The 17,494-nt window shown below is 39.2% G+C and overlaps 1 protein-coding gene across 5 annotated transcripts in view; it reads left to right on the top strand.

Moving 5' to 3' along the window:
* Pls3 (plastin 3) overlaps nucleotides 1-17,494 on the top strand; it is a 114,230-nt gene that overhangs the window by 82,719 nt on the left and 14,017 nt on the right. For all 5 annotated transcript variants that reach the window (XM_038316024.1, XM_038316026.1, XM_038316028.1 and 2 more), the window contains 4 exons: nucleotides 5,457-5,620; nucleotides 14,328-14,457; nucleotides 14,936-15,068; nucleotides 17,368-17,449. In XM_038316024.1, coding sequence (XP_038171952.1) covers nucleotides 5,457-5,620; nucleotides 14,328-14,457; nucleotides 14,936-15,068; nucleotides 17,368-17,449 — 509 coding nt within the window. The remainder of the gene's footprint in view (nucleotides 1-5,456; nucleotides 5,621-14,327; nucleotides 14,458-14,935; nucleotides 15,069-17,367; nucleotides 17,450-17,494) is intronic.

Genomic DNA, 17,494 nt, shown 5'->3' with positions numbered 1-17,494 from the left:
GGAAATATAGCTTAGTGACAACGTGCTTGCCTGGTATGTGCAAGGTGCTGGGTTCCATCTCCAGCACTGAAAAGAGAAAACAATTCATGAGAAGGAGAGAAAAGGACCAATATTTGAATGCAAAGTTTTCAATGAAAGAGTTAAGAAAAAGAGAGGCACTTGTGAGAAAGTAAGACACACCCAAGAACATGGGTGTGGATTTCTCAAGGAAGAGTTGCCAAGGTAAGAATATTGTATTTAGGTCATGAGAAGTACTAGGTAGCATATAGTTAGTGTAGAATGGAGCGGCGGGGCTGTGTCCCGCCACCCGGCTAGCTTTACCCAAAATAATTACACGGAAACTGTATTCTTTTAAACACTGCCTGGCCCATTAGATTCAGCCTCTTATTGGCTAATTCTCACATCTTCCTTTAACCCATATTTAGTAATCTGTGTAGCACCACAAGGTGTGGCTTACCAAGGGAGATCTTAACCTGTGTCCATCTCGGAGAGGAGAAGCATGGAGACTCACTATGGCGACTGCCTGAAGAGTCTCCCCAACCCTGCTACCCAGCATTCTGTTCTGTCTACTCCGCCTACCTAATTTTTTGTTCTCTTAAAGGGCCAAGGCAGTTTTCTTTATTAATTAACCAATGAAAGTAACATAGACAGATAACTCTCCTCCATCAAGTTAGCACCTATGTCTGTATTTAATAAGCATTATTTTTCTACTTCTGGCTTCAGAAATGTGTTCTCAGTCAGCACGATGAATTCCCATGTATTCCAATCTGGAGTATGATTCATACAAATGCAATCTGAAAGACTGAATAAAACACAGGCAAACACTAAAACCTGGAGAGATGATACTCAAATTAACGGTCAAGTTCCAGTTAGATCCTATATTATATAATTATTATATTAATTATTGCCCTTCAACTATGCAATGTACTTTTCACTATGCCTAATGTAGTCCATAGTACTGAGCCCCATATTAACTTGGTCAAGGAAGTAGGAGAATCAGATGAATATATGCTCCTCTCTTTAGAACTGTACATGTTCCTGGTTTCATTTCTGTATATAAGTAGTTCATATGTACAAGCAAAGAGTTAGTTCAGTGCTTGACACTTTTAAATTCAACACAAAGAACGTGAAAATTGGCCGTAAAGAAATTATTTTACCAAGTGCCGCTATTATTTGCAGGGAGGAGAGAACCACCCAAAAGGAGAAGGGGAATTAATTAGAACAAAGTATAATGAATATTGTGCATGCAAATACCATAAAGAAACCTACTAGTTTGTATGTTGAATTTTTAAAAATTATAAAGTTTTTAGCAAGAGAAAACAAAAACAAAAAAATGTTTTACCTTGAAAGAAATATAAATGATCGCACAAATATCGAGTGCTTTAAAAATACAGATTTTTTTGCTGGTAGATTTCTTTTTTTTTTAATTTTTTTTTTTTTTTTTTTTGGTTTTTCGAGACAGGGTTTCTCTGTGGCTTTGGAGCCTGTCCTGGAACTAGCTCTTGTAGACCAGGCTGGTCTCGAACTCACAGAGATCCGCCTGCCTCTGCCTCCCGAGTGCTGGGATTAAAGGCGTGCGCCACCACCGCCCGGCTAGATTTCTTTTTGAGGTACAGATTTATACAGCCCAGGCTGGTCTCAAACTCCCTGTGTAGGCTTGAATTTCTGGTCCTCCTGAGTGCTGAAATTACAGACATGCATCAGCATGCCCAGGTTTATAGAATGGCAAGGACTGGACCCAGGACTTCATGCATGGTAGGCAAATACTCTACAAATTAATCTATATCCCCAGCCCTCCAATAGATTTTTAAATGTTTCTTGGACCATTGTGAAAGCTTGTGATCTCAACTCCTTTGGAGGGCTGCATGCAGAAAGTGGATCACAAGCTCAAAGACTACTTGGGCTGTGGTGTAAGTTCAAAGCTGGCCTGGGTAACTGAGATTCTGTCTCAGAACAGACAAACGAAAAGGTGTGGCATTGGGTATGTCAATAAATCAATGAAGCAAGTGCTTATGTAGCAAGCAATGAGTCCCCAAATTCACTCCTCATTACCATATACACAATCAATGTTCATACAGTTAAATAAGGGCCAGTGAGATGGCTCGTCAGGTACAGGCACTTGTTGCCTGAATTTAATTCCCAGAACCCACATAGTGCTAAGAGAGATGCTACCCCCTCAAGTTATTCTGACCTCTGCCATGGTATGCATGACCACATACACATAAACACAGAGAAAATAGTCTTTCAAGTGTAGAAATAAGTAAAAAAAAAACAAATTGTAATCAATATTTAAGAGCATTTGATACAAAAGCTTGGGATCCAGTTGTAGAGCTTGTAATTTTTTTACCAATGCAAAAATCAATAGGAATGTAAAGATATAGTGTATTACAACTAAACAGAATTTTAAGAGGTTTTGGACTAAGTATACTACTTTTGAGAGTGACAACGCACTTGCCTAGCATGTAGCCCTGGTTTAGGACCCAGTTACCAACCAAAAAGACAAAAATACTCATCAGCCTTCAAATGATTGGTGAAGTAGTCTTAGATAAGATAGTCAATGTTTTTTGTAAGGGGTGGTGGCATATACCTATAATCCCAGCACTTGGGGAATCAGGGGAAGGGGAATCACTGTAGTACAAGGCTAGCCAAAACTATAACTATAACCTTGACTCAAACACGAAACTAAAGTGCAGACATAAAATAGTTAATATTTTAGTTAATATGTACTGCAATCTAGAAGAATGTGTATAACCCACCAAATGACCCTCCCTGTTTCCTCTTTGTTCACTTTGCTGGAGGCATGCTAGATCTCCCCTGTTCCCAGAGCACACTACATGCACATCTGCATTACACACTGTGGTGGCTCTTTCCCCTACTTGAAATCTCTTAACTCCAGATGTCTGTCTTTGCCTCATACAATTCTGTACTCAAATAGAACCTCAGCACAAAGGCCTTCCATAACCATTCTGTCTAAACAGCAGCCCCCACAATGTCATTATAACCCAGAGTCACTCAACTTCAGTGCTGTTTACGTTTTGAGCTGCAGAATTCTGTGTTGCCTAGTGGTGTCCTATGTGCTGTAGGAGATTTCATGGTATCCTTAGACTTTACGCACTGGATGCCAGGTGACTCTTCTCCACATTCAGATATGGCAATCAGGAATGCCTTCAACCTGAGCTGGGTGTTGGGGTACATGACTGTAATCCCAGCTTGTACAAGACTGAGGCAGAAAGATAGATCACTACTGCAAATTCTAGTCTAGCCAGGACACCATTGTAAGACCCTGTCTCACAAGCAATGCAAAATTGGCCAGATATTTCTGAATTTCTCAGCTGCAGGCAGGAGAATAACTGCTAAGTCTAATCCTCTTGTCTGCTTCTAGTTTTCTTTTATTATTATTATTTTTTATTAAAAATTTCCACCTCCTCTCCTCCCACTTCCCTCCCCTTCCTTCATTCCCCCTCCCCTTCCCTCTCCAGGCCGAAGAGCAGTCAGGGTTCCCTACCATATGGGAAGTCCAAGGTCCTCCCCGCTCCCCCCAGGTCCACGAAGGTGCACATCCCACTAGTCAAGGCTCCCACAAAGCCCGTCTATGCAGTAGAATCAAAACCCAGTGCCATTGTCCTTGGCCTCTCAGTCAGCCTCTATCCTCGGCCACATTCAGATATTCTGGTTTGATCACATGCTCCATCAGTCCCATTCCAGCTGGCCTTGGTGATCTCCCATTAGATCAGTCCCACCATCTCAGTGGGTGGACGCACCCCTTGCGGCCCTGACTTCTTTGCTCATGGTCTCCCTTCTTCTGCTCCTCATTTGGACCTTGGGAGCTCAGTCCAGTGCTCCAGTGTGGGTCTCTGTCTCTATCTCCATCCATCGCCAGATGAAGGTTCTATGGTAATATGTAAGATATTCATCAGTGTGGCTCTAGGACAAGGCCAGTTCAGGCACCCTCTCCTCTGCTGCCCAGGGAACAAGCTGGGGACATCTCCTTGGACACCTGGAAACCCCTCTAAAGTCAAGTCTCCTGCCAACCCTATAATGGCTCCTTTAATTAAGATATCTACTTCCCTGCTCCCACATCCACCCCTCCTCCATCCCAACCATCCCATTCCCTCAAGCTCTCCCCATCCTCCCCTTCTCCTTTCTCTCTTCCCATGTCCCCTTATCCCCACCCCACCCCCGTGCTCCCAACCCCTGTCCCGCAATCTTGTCTAGATTTCTTTATCTAAGTTATATTTGAATTGTTATATTGTGCTGTGTCTTACAGTCACACTTGCTGCTCTATGTATGCAGTCTGGTTAGAATGTGGGATCCAAACGTGCAAGACATTCTGTGGCATCTTTGGTTCCAAAAACAATACTTAGCAGGGACTTTGTTATCCTTGTTGTTGTTTTTGAAACAGGGCTGTAGCCCTGGCTTTCCTAGAACCCACTATGTGGACCAGGCTGGCCCTGAACTCACAGAAGTCTGTCTGCCTCTGCCTCCAGAGTGCTGGGATTAAAAGTATGCACCACTTCACCGTGCCTTGGCAGAATTTTTAAATAAATTCCCTGGTCATGAAACATTTCCATAAATAGTGGCATGGCCTGGTCATCTTGGGCTATTTGCAGATTGTTTCTTTCTTTAGATTTCAATTTACCTATTTGCTATTTCTGGTGAAAGTGAAAAGTTATTCACACATATCATACATACAGGCATACATATGGCACCTTTTTCAAAATGCCAGCTTGTAATTATTCGTTGGTGGTTTTGCATTCATTTTTCATGGTTTTGAATAAGCATGATTCTTTTATCAGTGTTTTGCATATCCTATTAAAACTGTAATAGCCACAAAATAAAAATGACATTTATAGAGCCATTTTAAACATCTGCTTTACTCAGTACTGAATTTATTCTGTGAACTCTCTATTGTCTTAGATTAACATTTGTTTACATGAACTAAAAAAACTTGACTCTGAAAGCAGTTGCTTCATATCAGATGTGCCTTGAGACAGAATCAGTGCTATGCCATAAAAGCTCTTATGTAAAAAGAAGAAAATGAGAATAAAACTCCTGTGTAGGTACAGTAGAAATTATGCTATCCATGACAAAACTTTGTTGATATATAAATTATTGTTTTTAAGACTCCTCTTGGTTCTGTGATTTAATAATAGCTTTATTAATTAGAAACTATATTTTCTTATAATCAGGAATGCTACTTTTAGGTAAAGCTGTGTACACATTAATTAAAATGCAAGATTCATGGTATAAACAAAGCATTGCCCTTCAGTTAAAATAGACATTTCCCTTCCAAACATCCTTATATTCCAAATGATGAAAAAAGATCGCAATTAGGCAAGCTTGTGAAGAGGTAATATTCTTTTTGATATAATAATCTCAAAAATTTATTTCTAATCTTTTTTTGTTCTATCTTTTTGTTTTCTTTCTTTGGCTGTTTTTTCTTCCTTTCTACAAAGATCTCAACAGCAATGGATTCATTTGTGACTATGAACTTCATGAGCTTTTCAAGGAAGCTAATATGCCATTGCCGGGATATAAAGTGAGAGAAATTATTCAAAAACTCATGCTGGATGGTGACAGAAACAAAGATGGGAAGATAAGTTTTAATGAATTTGTTTATGTAAGTATGGGGAAAAATCTGTGATTATTAGATGTCATTGTTGCTCCATTGTCTAGTGGGAATTTTAAAATGTAAATACTATTGTATTGAATAGTTAAACACATCATGTTAATACTCTGGCACCGAGCAACATTTTTGTACTTCTGCTTACTCAGTTTAATTCTTACAGCCACCGAATACTTAACAAAACATCAAGGAAGGTACATTGACAGAAACAAAGCTATAGCACAATGCTCACAGTGGGCAGAAAATCTCCTTCAGGAACGTCATTAGAGGTCATCTTTCAAGGTGCTAAATGACATCTTCGAAGCATTCTTTCTCTCTCCTGTAGAGAGCAGAGTGTTTCACAAGATTAATGACATCATATGACTCAGTCTTAGAAGTTTCCTAAGCTGAACTTTCTGATTAAAAGGTGTTTCCTAAGCCCTGTACTAGTAGTATTTAACTGTACCATTTCCTCCAGGGTGAGCACCATGATAATTAACAGCTAGAAGCATATTCCTTCAGTCTCTTGGAAGAGGCACTTACAATTTTTGTTTTCTTGTCTAGTGTCATCAGATATTCAAGGTTCTTGGCTGATTGCATAACAGTTCTCCCCTGTAAGCATTTAGCTCAGCATGTGTGACAGGCACATGGTTCTTTATCAAGATCTAACTATTTTAGCTGTCAGCAGTTACAGTCTAGATTTTTTTGACTTACAGATTTTCAGTCTAGATTTGTTAAGAAATTATTGTAAGATGTCTTTAAAGAGCTGTTGCTTCTTCTCTCAGATAAGAACACCCTTAAGGGGATGGAGAAATGGCTCAACAGTTAAGAGTATTGACTGCTTTTCCAGAGGACCTAAGTTCAACTCCCAGCACAGGCATGGCAGCTCAGACTGTTTGTAATTCTAGTTCCACGGGATCTGACGCCCTCTTCTGGCTTCCTCAGGCACTGCTCATAAGTGGTCCACAGACATACATGTATTAAAAACATGAAAAATTAATTTAAAAAAGAATGCCCTAAGAGCAGAGGTAGGTAGACCTCTGTGAGTTCAAGGTCAGCTTGGTCTACATAGCACATCCCAGGCCACCCATGGTTGCAAAGTGAGACCCTGTTTCAAAAAAGAAACATACATGTTTATGTTTTTGTTTTGGTTAGGGTTTGTTTTGTTTTGTTTTTGAGACAGTCTACTTATAAAATCATAGTCATCCTGCCTTAGCCTCCAGAGAGCTGAGGAAGAAAGTCATATACTACAGTAACTGGCCTACCCTAAGATTTTATGAATATTACTATTTATTTATTCATTTACTTGGTTTATTTTATTTTATTTGTTTATTTGTTTGTTTGTTTTTCAAGACAAGGTTTCCCTTTGTAATAGTGCTGACTGTTGAAATTGCTTTGTAGACCAGGCTGGCTTTGAACTCGCAGCTATCCGTCTTCCTCTGCCTCACCGATTGCTGGAACTAAAGGCGTGCACCAACACTGCCCAGCTGATTTACTTGGTTTTTAAGACTACCTTTGGGTATGTAGCTCAGATTGACATCTAATTTGTGATCCCTCCTGTCTCAGCATCCCCAGTGCTGGGGTTACAGTAGCATACCATACTGCCTGAGTATTTGTTATTACTGGAAGTCTCAGTTTGACTAGATGTTATTAGGCATTCTTTTCCATTTACTGCAAACTAGTGATTTGTACTTAATATTTGGCACCAAGATTCTACACGCCTACCCTCCTTTTCTATACTTTATCTAGGCAGCAAGACAGCTGCTATTAGAACATATGCTATCATGAGTTACCATGACTCACTATGACAAGTGAATTTCAGATATGTTCCCTCTGATTAGAACTAACTCAAAGAACACACCATATGGTCAGAAGCAAATAGACTATGTAATCATTCATCAGAGGTGGGGGAGGGAAGGTCACTGTTTGAAAAATATAGGCTCATGTCATTATTATCATTAAAATTTCTTCCCATTTTCTTTTGAGAAACTGATTTCCTCCCATCATTTCTGTCTCCAGTTCTGGCCAAAGTCTTTTGCATTGAATTCTGTGTTCAATAGTAAGTTACAAATGATTTGTGATTTGAGCACTTGCATGTCTCTGTATGTAACTTGCATGGGTCGCTGAGAATTTAAAGCAGGCCAGAGCAGTAGGGAAGTGTGGTCAGTTGCTTCTGATACAACTTACACTGAGAATCATTGTATTTGCTAGAAAGAAGCAGCCTAAGTTATTAGGATTTGTAGTTTAACTGGGATTGTTGAGGACAAAATTATCAATGTTTCTACAAAAAAATAATGTTGGGAAAACGTTCGGTTTTGTATATTTTTAAACACTGCACTTTCCACGCATTTTTAGTGACTTTTAACCAATAAGGTTAAGTTGTCTTAGTATGTTCTTTAAAATAATTTGGGCAACAGTAGGAATTTTCTAAAACAAAATATTAAAGAAAACATTTTAGGTCAAAGTAATATTTTAGAAGTAAAAGGATTTACACTCACTTTTGTTTGAAACAGGATGTCTCTTTGTAGTCCTGACTCTCCTGGAACAGACTTAAACTGTCCTGGCTAATATAAACTCAGAAGTCTGCTTGCTTTGACCTTGAGTGCTAGAATTAAAAGTGTGAACAATCTGCCCTGCTTCAACTTAAAATAAGCATGTGTGGATCGTGAAAAAGAAAGTGAGCTGACAAGCATTGTCCAGAGGATGGGTAGCCCTTTCTAGTTAGTCCCTGCTAATCAAGAAACTTGAGCTGTGCCCTAGCTAAATGGCTCATCAACACTGACTGTTCTTCTAGAGATCCTAGATTGGATTGCCAGCACCGGCATGGCAGCTCACAAACATCTGTGATTCCAGTTCCAGGGGATCTGATGCTGTCTTTTGGTCTCCAAGGACATCAAGCACATATGTGGTACACGGACATACATGCAGGCAAAATACTCATACACATGAAACAGTAGTGTTTTGAAACTTGAACTATGACGGTAAAGTAACCCACATAATCTTTCAGAATGCTGCTGCCATGACTGTTTAAAGAAAAGGTGACATTGAAATGACTGTCTACTTTCCTGGGCTTTGCCCCCGATTTGACACCTTGCAAGTTGTCACAGAATTTGGACTATGGCTTAACTCACCAAGAGATGGAAACTATAATTCTTGTCAGCTATTAGCATATTGAAAAAGAAAGACATGTGTTCTCACATGCTAGGTTTGGGAGTTTTATGTGGATGCAAATTTAAAGGAGTATTCACTGTAAATTAAGTACAAACAAAATTAGTTTCTATTAATTTTCAAATATATATATATATATATATATATATATATATATATATGACAGAAAAGGCTCCAAATATGGTATAGAAACTTCAAAGCAGAACTGTAATTAATTATTTGTTTTCATTTTAAGTATTAAAAGCTGAAGTTATCGTTTGTTTGTTTACGTGTTTAGATTTTAGGTTTTCAAGACAGAGTTTCTCTGTGTAGCCTTGGCTGTCCTAGAACTCACTCCTTAGACCAGTCTAACCTTGAACTCAGAGATCTGCTTGCCTCTTCCTCCCTCCCCTGTGCTGGGATTAAAGGCATGTGCTACCATGTTGTGCTATTGGATCTTTTCTACTTTTTGCTATTTTTCCTATCTTTACTTTTCTTGTGTTATGGATTAAACCCCAGGCCTTGCACATGCTAGGTAAATGCTGTACCACTGAGCCACGTACCCAGAACACTAGGTTTTTATAGGTATAAACTAAAACAATTGTTTTCTTCAGTTGTGAAAGACTGATGGGCCAATATATATTTAAACAGAAGTGATTTGTTAATTTCTTGTTTTCACAATGGGGAACTTGCTTTTACATAATGGTAATAAATCTTTAATTTTTTACTAATAGAATTGACCCACAGGATTAATCATTTAAAACCATCAAAGTACTTAGAACAATGCTAGGCATAGAATAAATGTTCCATAACTGCTAGTGGTTGAAATAATTTTTCTATTTTTATTGATTGAATCTTTTGAGCCAGGGTCTCACCAGGTTACCTAGGCTTGGCAAACCTCAAGGTCTCAATGATTCTTTTGTGCTCAAACTTTGTGGCAACTGTGGGGCTTCAGGCCCCCTCATACTCTCATATTTCTCCTATTACAAAGCAAAGTCGGGGGATGGAGAGATGGCTCAATGATCACAAACACTGACTGCTCTTCCAGAGGACCTGGGTTCAATTCCTGGTACCCACATGACAGCTCACAACTGTCTGTAATTCCAATTCTGGAGACACAACACACATGGCAAAATACCAATGTATTATAATAATAATAATAATAATAATAATAATAATAATAATAATAATGTTTTTTCCAACTTGAGGCCTGCAACAGTTTCCAGAAGAAGGAACACATTGAGCTCAGTAGGATCACAACTCAGCCTTGAAAAGGTTCATTGAAAAGACTAGTACAGTCTTGCACTGACTCTGATTTCTGAGATTCCTGTAAAATCTGATCTAGGAATGTCTTTACTGAAGTAGAAAAGAAAAGGCAGATTTTCATCTGGTGAACCAATCTGACGAATGTATTTTCAATTCTCTTATTTTTTTAAGGTTTTAGTCTAAGAGACAGGCTAAAATGTTATGGGACCAAATTGAGGTTGGCTGACAGAATCTGTTTAGAAATATTTGGAATGTAGGATTAGGAATATAACTCAGTGGTAAACATGGAATCAGTCCTCAGGACCAAAAAAAAAAAGATACTTAACAAATTTAATTAGACTTTCCACATCATTCCCAAGCAGTTTCCAGGTCCCATGAAAGAATATGGTATTTTACCACAAAGATAATTTCAATTGAATTATTCCACTTTCCCACGATGTATAGTTTGAATTTATCGTTCAACTAGAATCATGAAAATTTAAGCAACGTTATTTATTAGAAGGTTCTGATGCTTGAAGCAAATGCACACACAACAAGAAAAACAGCTTTTCCTGTTTTCTTCTGAAGCTGGAACATGTTTTGGTCTTGCACTGATGTGTGATATGCTTGGTATGAGGAAATACACACCTGTCCAATTTTCATGTATTCCACAATTTTATTTAAACTAGAGTGGAGGTCACAATCAGGACACTCTTTTATTTTTATGTCACTTTGTTTTATTTTGTTTGATCCAGGGTCTCACTCTGTAAACCAGGCTGGTTTTGAACTCCTGCCTTTATCTCCTTAGTAGGATTACAAGTATGAGCCTCCATGCCAAACTATGTTTCTTTAGTTTGTTTTTGAGACAGGAGCTCATTACGTAACTCATGCTCTCTTGGAGCTCTCTGTTTTCCAGGCTTGCCTAGAACTCACAGCAATCCTCTTGCATCAACTTCCCATTTGCTGGGATTGCAAGTGTCTGTCAACATTTTGTTAGTTATTTTTTTTATTTTTCATGTGTGGGTGTATTATATCTGCATGTACATATGCATATTATGTGCATAGGTGGTACCTGTAGAAGTTTTTGGGGGAAAAGAGAATCTTACCCTCTAGAACTGGAATTGTGCATGGCTATGAGCCAACATGTGGGTGCAGAGAATTGAATCCAGATCCCCTGGAAAGGTAGCCAGTGGTCTTAACTGCTAACTCCAACCACAGAAGATACGTATTATTTTCTTTGTTGTGGTGTGTGTATGCATGTGTGTTTGTGAGTTTGTGTGTGTTCTCAGGGACTTTTTTTTAATGCTTTTGTTTGAATTGTGTGTGTATGTGTGCCTGTGCATATGTGAGTACAGGCACCCACAAAGTCTAGAAGAAGGTATCAGACACCCTGGAGCTCTTGTGAACCACCTGATGTAGTTCTGGAAATGGAACTTGAGTCCTCTGGAAGAATACCGAATATTCTTAACTACAGAGCCATCTCTTCACTGCCCAGCAGATGTATTCTCAAAAGGGAAGGGACAGCATTCCAATAATGCATGAATTAGGCTTTGCTACATGCTCAGCCACCCATTCTCTTATAATCACACATACATTTGTTCATCTTGTAATCTCGCAACATTGTAGATATAGCATAAAGTTTCAAGTTTTGAGGACACATCATCAAAAATAGAGAAAGGACTTGGGCATGGTGGCACACACCTTTGATTCCAACACTAGGGAGGCAGAGACAAGTGGAACTCTGTGAGGTCAAGGCCAGCCTGAGCTGCAGAGTGAGTTCCAGGACAGCCATGAGCTGTTACACGGAGAAACCCTGATAGAATAGTATTTTCCTAAATGAAAGTATTTTATAGGACCAAAGAAAGTAGGGATTTGAGAATGGCAATTGGATAATATGTCTGTGATCATCAGTGACAATATCCATTTCAAGAATCCCTTTTTTCTTGGGCTTTCTGGTTCATGCCTCTAATTCTAGCACTTGGGAGGCAGAGGCGGTCTAATCAAACAAACAGCAAAAACGTCCCTTTTTTTTAAGTAAACTGATTACAAAAGGGCATCTCTTAGAAATGCTTAATTCCTAAAGTGTCTTGCCTAAAGCTGGGCTAGTGTTGCACAGGTTAGATTGTTCTGGTCTGAACTGCTGCACAGTGTGACCCTCAGCTAGAGGTGACCTCCCCTAGGGAGGAGAGTGCGAGGCAGCAACACTAAAAGTCTTTGACATATGTTAGACTTTGTTCAGCAATTTTTGTTATGTTGTTCCACATAAAGTGAAGTTCTAAAGGCATTTAGAGAAAGTTTTGTGAGCCTGACAGATGGCTCAATGGGTAAAGCCCTTGCTTAGCCAGCCTGCTGACCTGAATTTGATCTCTCAGAATGCATGTAAAGGTGGAAGGTGAGAACTAACTCCTTTGAGCCGTCCTGAGACTTCCATGCACGTATTCCTCCCATGTAAAAAGTTGCCAGACTTGTCCCTAGTTGACAATGACAAATTTTGGCATACACACTGGCAAACAGAAGAAAGATTTGGGGTGAGGCAAATTCGAGAATTTCCAAAGTATAGAGACAGATTTTTTTTTAGAATGCTCTTTCATTCACATTATTAAGCCAGGATATGAAACTTGCAATCTTCTAACTTGTTATTATGCAATTAGAACTTAAAAGTTACCTTGTTATCCAGATTCTTTGATGAGAAGAGGAGCCATACTCAAATGTCTTAAAAGGACAACTAATAAAAAGCCTTTTATTTGTGCCTTTTTTCTTCTTCTCCTTCTTCTTTCTCCTCCTCCTCCTCCTCTTCCTCCTCCCCCCCCTCCTCTTTCTATTTTTCTTCACATAACTGGGACAAAACTCCAGGACTTCTGTGTGAAGGGCAAGTGCTCTGTCGCTGACCCATCTTCACAGTTCTAATATCACCTTTTCTTTATTTTGATTCTGTTTTTTTCAAGACAAGAGTTTCTCTGTGTAACCCTGACTGGTGTAATCCTGGAACTCAGGCTGGCCTTGAACTCACAGAGATCCACCTGCCTCTGCCTTCTGAGTGCTGGAACTAAAAGTGTGCACAACCTTTGCCAGGCTAATTTTATTTTTAATTTTAGACAAGATCTCATTGTGTTGCCCAAGGTGGCCATGAACTTGCAATCCTTCTGCTTTACACCATCTTCTCTTTCTTTCTCTCTCTCTCTCTCTCTCTCTCTCTCTCTCTCTCTCTCTCTCTCTCTCTCTCTCTCTCTCTCTCTCATTTTTCAAGATAGGGTTTCTCTCTTTGGAGCCTGTTCTGGAACTAGCTCTTATAGACAAGGCTGGCCTCGAACTCACAGAGATCCGCCTAACTTTGCCTCCTAAGTACTGGGGTTAAAGGCATGCGCCACCACCACCCTGATCACACTAGCACTTTTTTAGTGTTTACACCCTTATTCCCAATCCCCTCCTTTTCTTTCATTGATTTTCGAGACAGGGTTTCTCTGTGTAACAGTTCTGGCTGTCCTGGAACTCTTGGTAGACCAGGTTGGCCTCGAACTCACTGAGATCCACAGGCCTCTGACTCCCAAGTGCTGGGATTAAAAGTGTGCACCATCACTGTCCGGCCTCCTCTTTCTTGATATAAAGTCTTTCTATGTAGTTCTGGCTAGCCTGGAACTTCATTTGTAGACCCAGCTCATCCCAAACTTGTACAGATCCTCTTACTTCTGCCTCCCGAATATGAATGTGCACTATTGTGTGCTGCCTTTTATTGTCTCCATCCTTATTTATTTTTTCAGAATTTTAATCGAGTTGCCACAGTAGTGAAATGAACTCTGTACTATCAACACCATTGCCTACTTAGTACTTATTTTTTTATTTCTTTGATAGTCATCTATACCACCAACCTAACAATTTTTTTATTATTCTGTTGCTTTTCATTGAGTGAACTGCTGAGCTACCACATTATGCTACAGAATATTTTTTTTTTGGTTGACTCATGAATCTTTGTCTTAATGCTAAGAATTGTGGTTTGAAGAAGGGGAAGTTCTTCAGCTTCTCTCTAAGAACAAAGCTTTGCTTCACAGTGGGAAATTAACAGATTTACTTGCGCCTTTGACCCACACTTTTTTTTTATAACTTAAAGTGTATTCAATGCATGCAGCACTGAATGTGTTTCGCAAGTGTGTGCAATTGACGCTTCATCTTTAGAGGCAGTATTGTAGCATTGCACAAACAAGCCAATTTCCTTCTTAACACCCACCGCCTGTGGAGAACGCCATAGGTGACGGACAGGTAAAAAGGAGTTAAATGTGCTTATTCTTGTGCTGCCTTGAAAACTGTGAATCAATGAAACTCTTTTAATTGATAGATTTTCCAAGAGGTAAAGAGCAGTGATATTGCGAAAACCTTCCGCAAAGCCATTAACAGGAAAGAAGGAATTTGTGCTCTGGGAGGAACTTCAGAGTTGTCCAGTGAAGGAACACAGCATTCTTACTCAGGTAATAATGGAATAATGGGTGTGCTTAGGTCAATAGAGTGCACTTAGCAGGTACATTCTATGTTGCCCCCCAAAGCTTGTTTCTCTAATTAAATAGTCTAAGTAGTCTTGATGGCATAATTGGTCTTGGGTCAGATATTTGCCAGAAAGTCATGATAGAAAATTGTATCTTGTAAGACACATAGTGAAATCTATATAATGATAGTCCTTATTATCACGGAGTTAGGCAGTAACATTAATATTTTTCAATATTTTGTAACTTCCCTAAGGGTTGTTTAGCCTGTTCTTTTGTTCTCACTAATTTTGTAATTGATTCCTAATAGCCACTGTGTTGCTTCCAAGTGTCCTAAGATTATGGCCACATATTTGTGGTATTTGATAGCAGAACTATACAGTAATCATAGGTTTGTGGGCCAAATGATTAACAGAGAGTTAATTAACAGTATGAACTGATTTATTGTTACTTAATATAATTTTAGAGGAAGAAAAATATGCTTTTGTGAACTGGATAAACAAAGCTTTGGAAAACGATCCTGATTGCAGACATGTTATACCCATGAACCCAAATACGGATGACCTGTTCAAAGCAGTTGGTGATGGAATTGTGCTCTGGTAAGATGCGAGTTAGTTTTGTCTCCAGATTTCCAAAGATAACCTCTACAGAATGAATGTATTTGGTTATGTATGCTTGGCTGTTTGATGTCTGGAAAGGAGAGTGGACAATTACCCAGGTTTTGTTTTTTCATTCAATATCTAAAGCTGTCTGTAAAAGTAAAAATCAGCCATAATGTGGAGACATTTTTATAAGCTAGAACTCTCAGCCTCCTATTTCTCCTCATCACTGAGCAAACAGGACATTGCAACTTTGTCAAACTTAAGTATGCCAGTTTCTGTTTATTCTGAAATACCTTGGCTTCCAAAGGGAAAAAAAAGAGGCTAGCTTTCAGTTCTCATTCTTCAGTGCCCTAATTCTGAAAAAAAAATGCTTTTGTCCCTGTGGCTGCCCCAGAGCCAGCAGTATCTTGGCAAAAATGATGTAAGATTATCAACATTGTCCATTACTGCTCCTGGTCTCAGAGACAGTTTTCCACAGTGGTCTAAAATATGCTCCATAATAAATTTTGGGTTTCTTTTTCTTTTTCTTTCCTTTCCTTTCCTTTCCTTTCCTTTCCTTTCCTTTCCTTTCCTTTCCTTTCCTTTCCTTTCCTTTCCTTTCCTTTCCTTTCCTTTCCTTTTCTTTTCTTTTCTTTCAAGACAGGGTTTCTTTGTATAGCCTTGGCCATCCTGGAACTAGCTCTATAGATCAGACTGGCCTCACAGAGATATGCCTGCCTCTGCCCCCTACCTCTGCTGGAATTAAAGGCATGCATGACCATGGCCTGGCCAAATACTGGGTTTCTGTGCAAGCTCCCCCACCTCAGTAACCCTGTGGCTGGAGTGTAGACAGTCAAACCCTTTACATTTCAGTTGCCACTGTGAGCTTCATAGCATCATATACAATTTGAGCATCCCTAATGCAAAAACCCAAATCTGAAACTTTTGTGTGATTTTTATGTTTTATTAGCATATGCTAATTATACATGATATTGGATTTCATTATGAACTTTTCATATACATATAGTATATATGCAATCCATTTTGATCATATTCCTAAATATTGTCCTTTCCTATCCTATCCCCCTCCCACTCCTACTGATTCCCTTCTGCTTCTCATCTCACCCCCTTCTACTTTCTTATCTTATTTTTTTTAGTGACCCAGTGAGTTTCATCAGGCTTACTTACAGGAGCAAGGGTTAAAGGTTAGTTACAGGAATATCGGAAACTTTTCAAGTTCTGATAATGATGCCACAGTGGAATACTCCACAGCTGACCTCAGGTGACAAATGATAGTCAAAGCACAGGTACTCCCAAAATACTGCATAAAATTGCCTTCAGTGGCACAGTATATGCCTAATATGTTCATGGCCTTGGTTTCCAAACTTGGCACTACATTGGGCGTGGTAGAATATGCCTGTAATCCCAGCACTCAGGAGGTGGGGATAGAGAGATGTCTGTGAATTTGAGGCTAGCCTGGTAGACTACATAGTGAGTTCCAGGAGAGCCAGGGAAATATAGAAAGATCCTGTCTCAAAAGAAAAAAAATAAAAGAAGAAAGAAAGAAGAGAAACAACAAAACAACAATAGCACAACAAAAATTTATATTCAAAAAGCAAAATTTATATTCAAGTTGTATCTGTATGTGTGTATATGCATATGTGTACATGATATATGAATAAAATGTTTATTCGAACTAGGATACCCCAGTATGTCAGTATGCATTTTGGACACATGTAGTTTCTTGTGGTGAACATGATGGAAGTCATCTATTACATTTTGTATTATTTTTATTATGTATGTGTCTACATGGGTTTATGTGTACCAAAAGTGTAAAGATGCCTGTGGAGGCCAAAAGAGGGCATAGGATCCCCTGAATCTGCACTTACAGGCAGTTGTGAGCTGTTCAGTGTGGGTGCTAGGAAGCAAACCTGGGAGCTCTGCAAGAGTAGTAAGTGATCTTAACTATCTCTTCAGTTCCAAATCTACTGTATTTTTAAGCCTGAATGAGGGGTATTATATAATAAACTTTAACAATGATGAAGATTTACAAACTGTTGTTGTTTGAGACAGGATCTCCTGTGTCTCAAGCTAGCCTCCAACTTGCTACACAGTCTACACATGACCTTGAACTCCTGATTCTTCTGCCTCCATCCTCCAGTGCTGGGAATCAAAGCTTTTCCATATCCCAATTATGTGGTTCTGGAGGATCAAACCCATGGCCTCATGTATGCTAGTTAAGCACTCTAAAAAGTAAACTACTTCTCCTAACTTTAGAGACTCTAAAAGTAGATCAACTTTTGTTTGTTTGTTTCAGCAAAATGATCAACCTTTCAGTTCCTGATACAATTGATGAGAGAGCAATCAACAAGAAGAAACTTACGCCCTTCATCATTCAGGTCTGCTACATTCCCTGTGTCCTCCTCCATGATACCATGGTTTGA

Source organism: Arvicola amphibius, chromosome X (genome assembly GCF_903992535.2).
Source record: "Arvicola amphibius chromosome X, mArvAmp1.2, whole genome shotgun sequence".
Classification (NCBI taxonomy): Eukaryota; Metazoa; Chordata; class Mammalia; order Rodentia; family Cricetidae; genus Arvicola; species Arvicola amphibius.
This window is presented reverse-complemented; position numbering and strand designations above follow the sequence as displayed.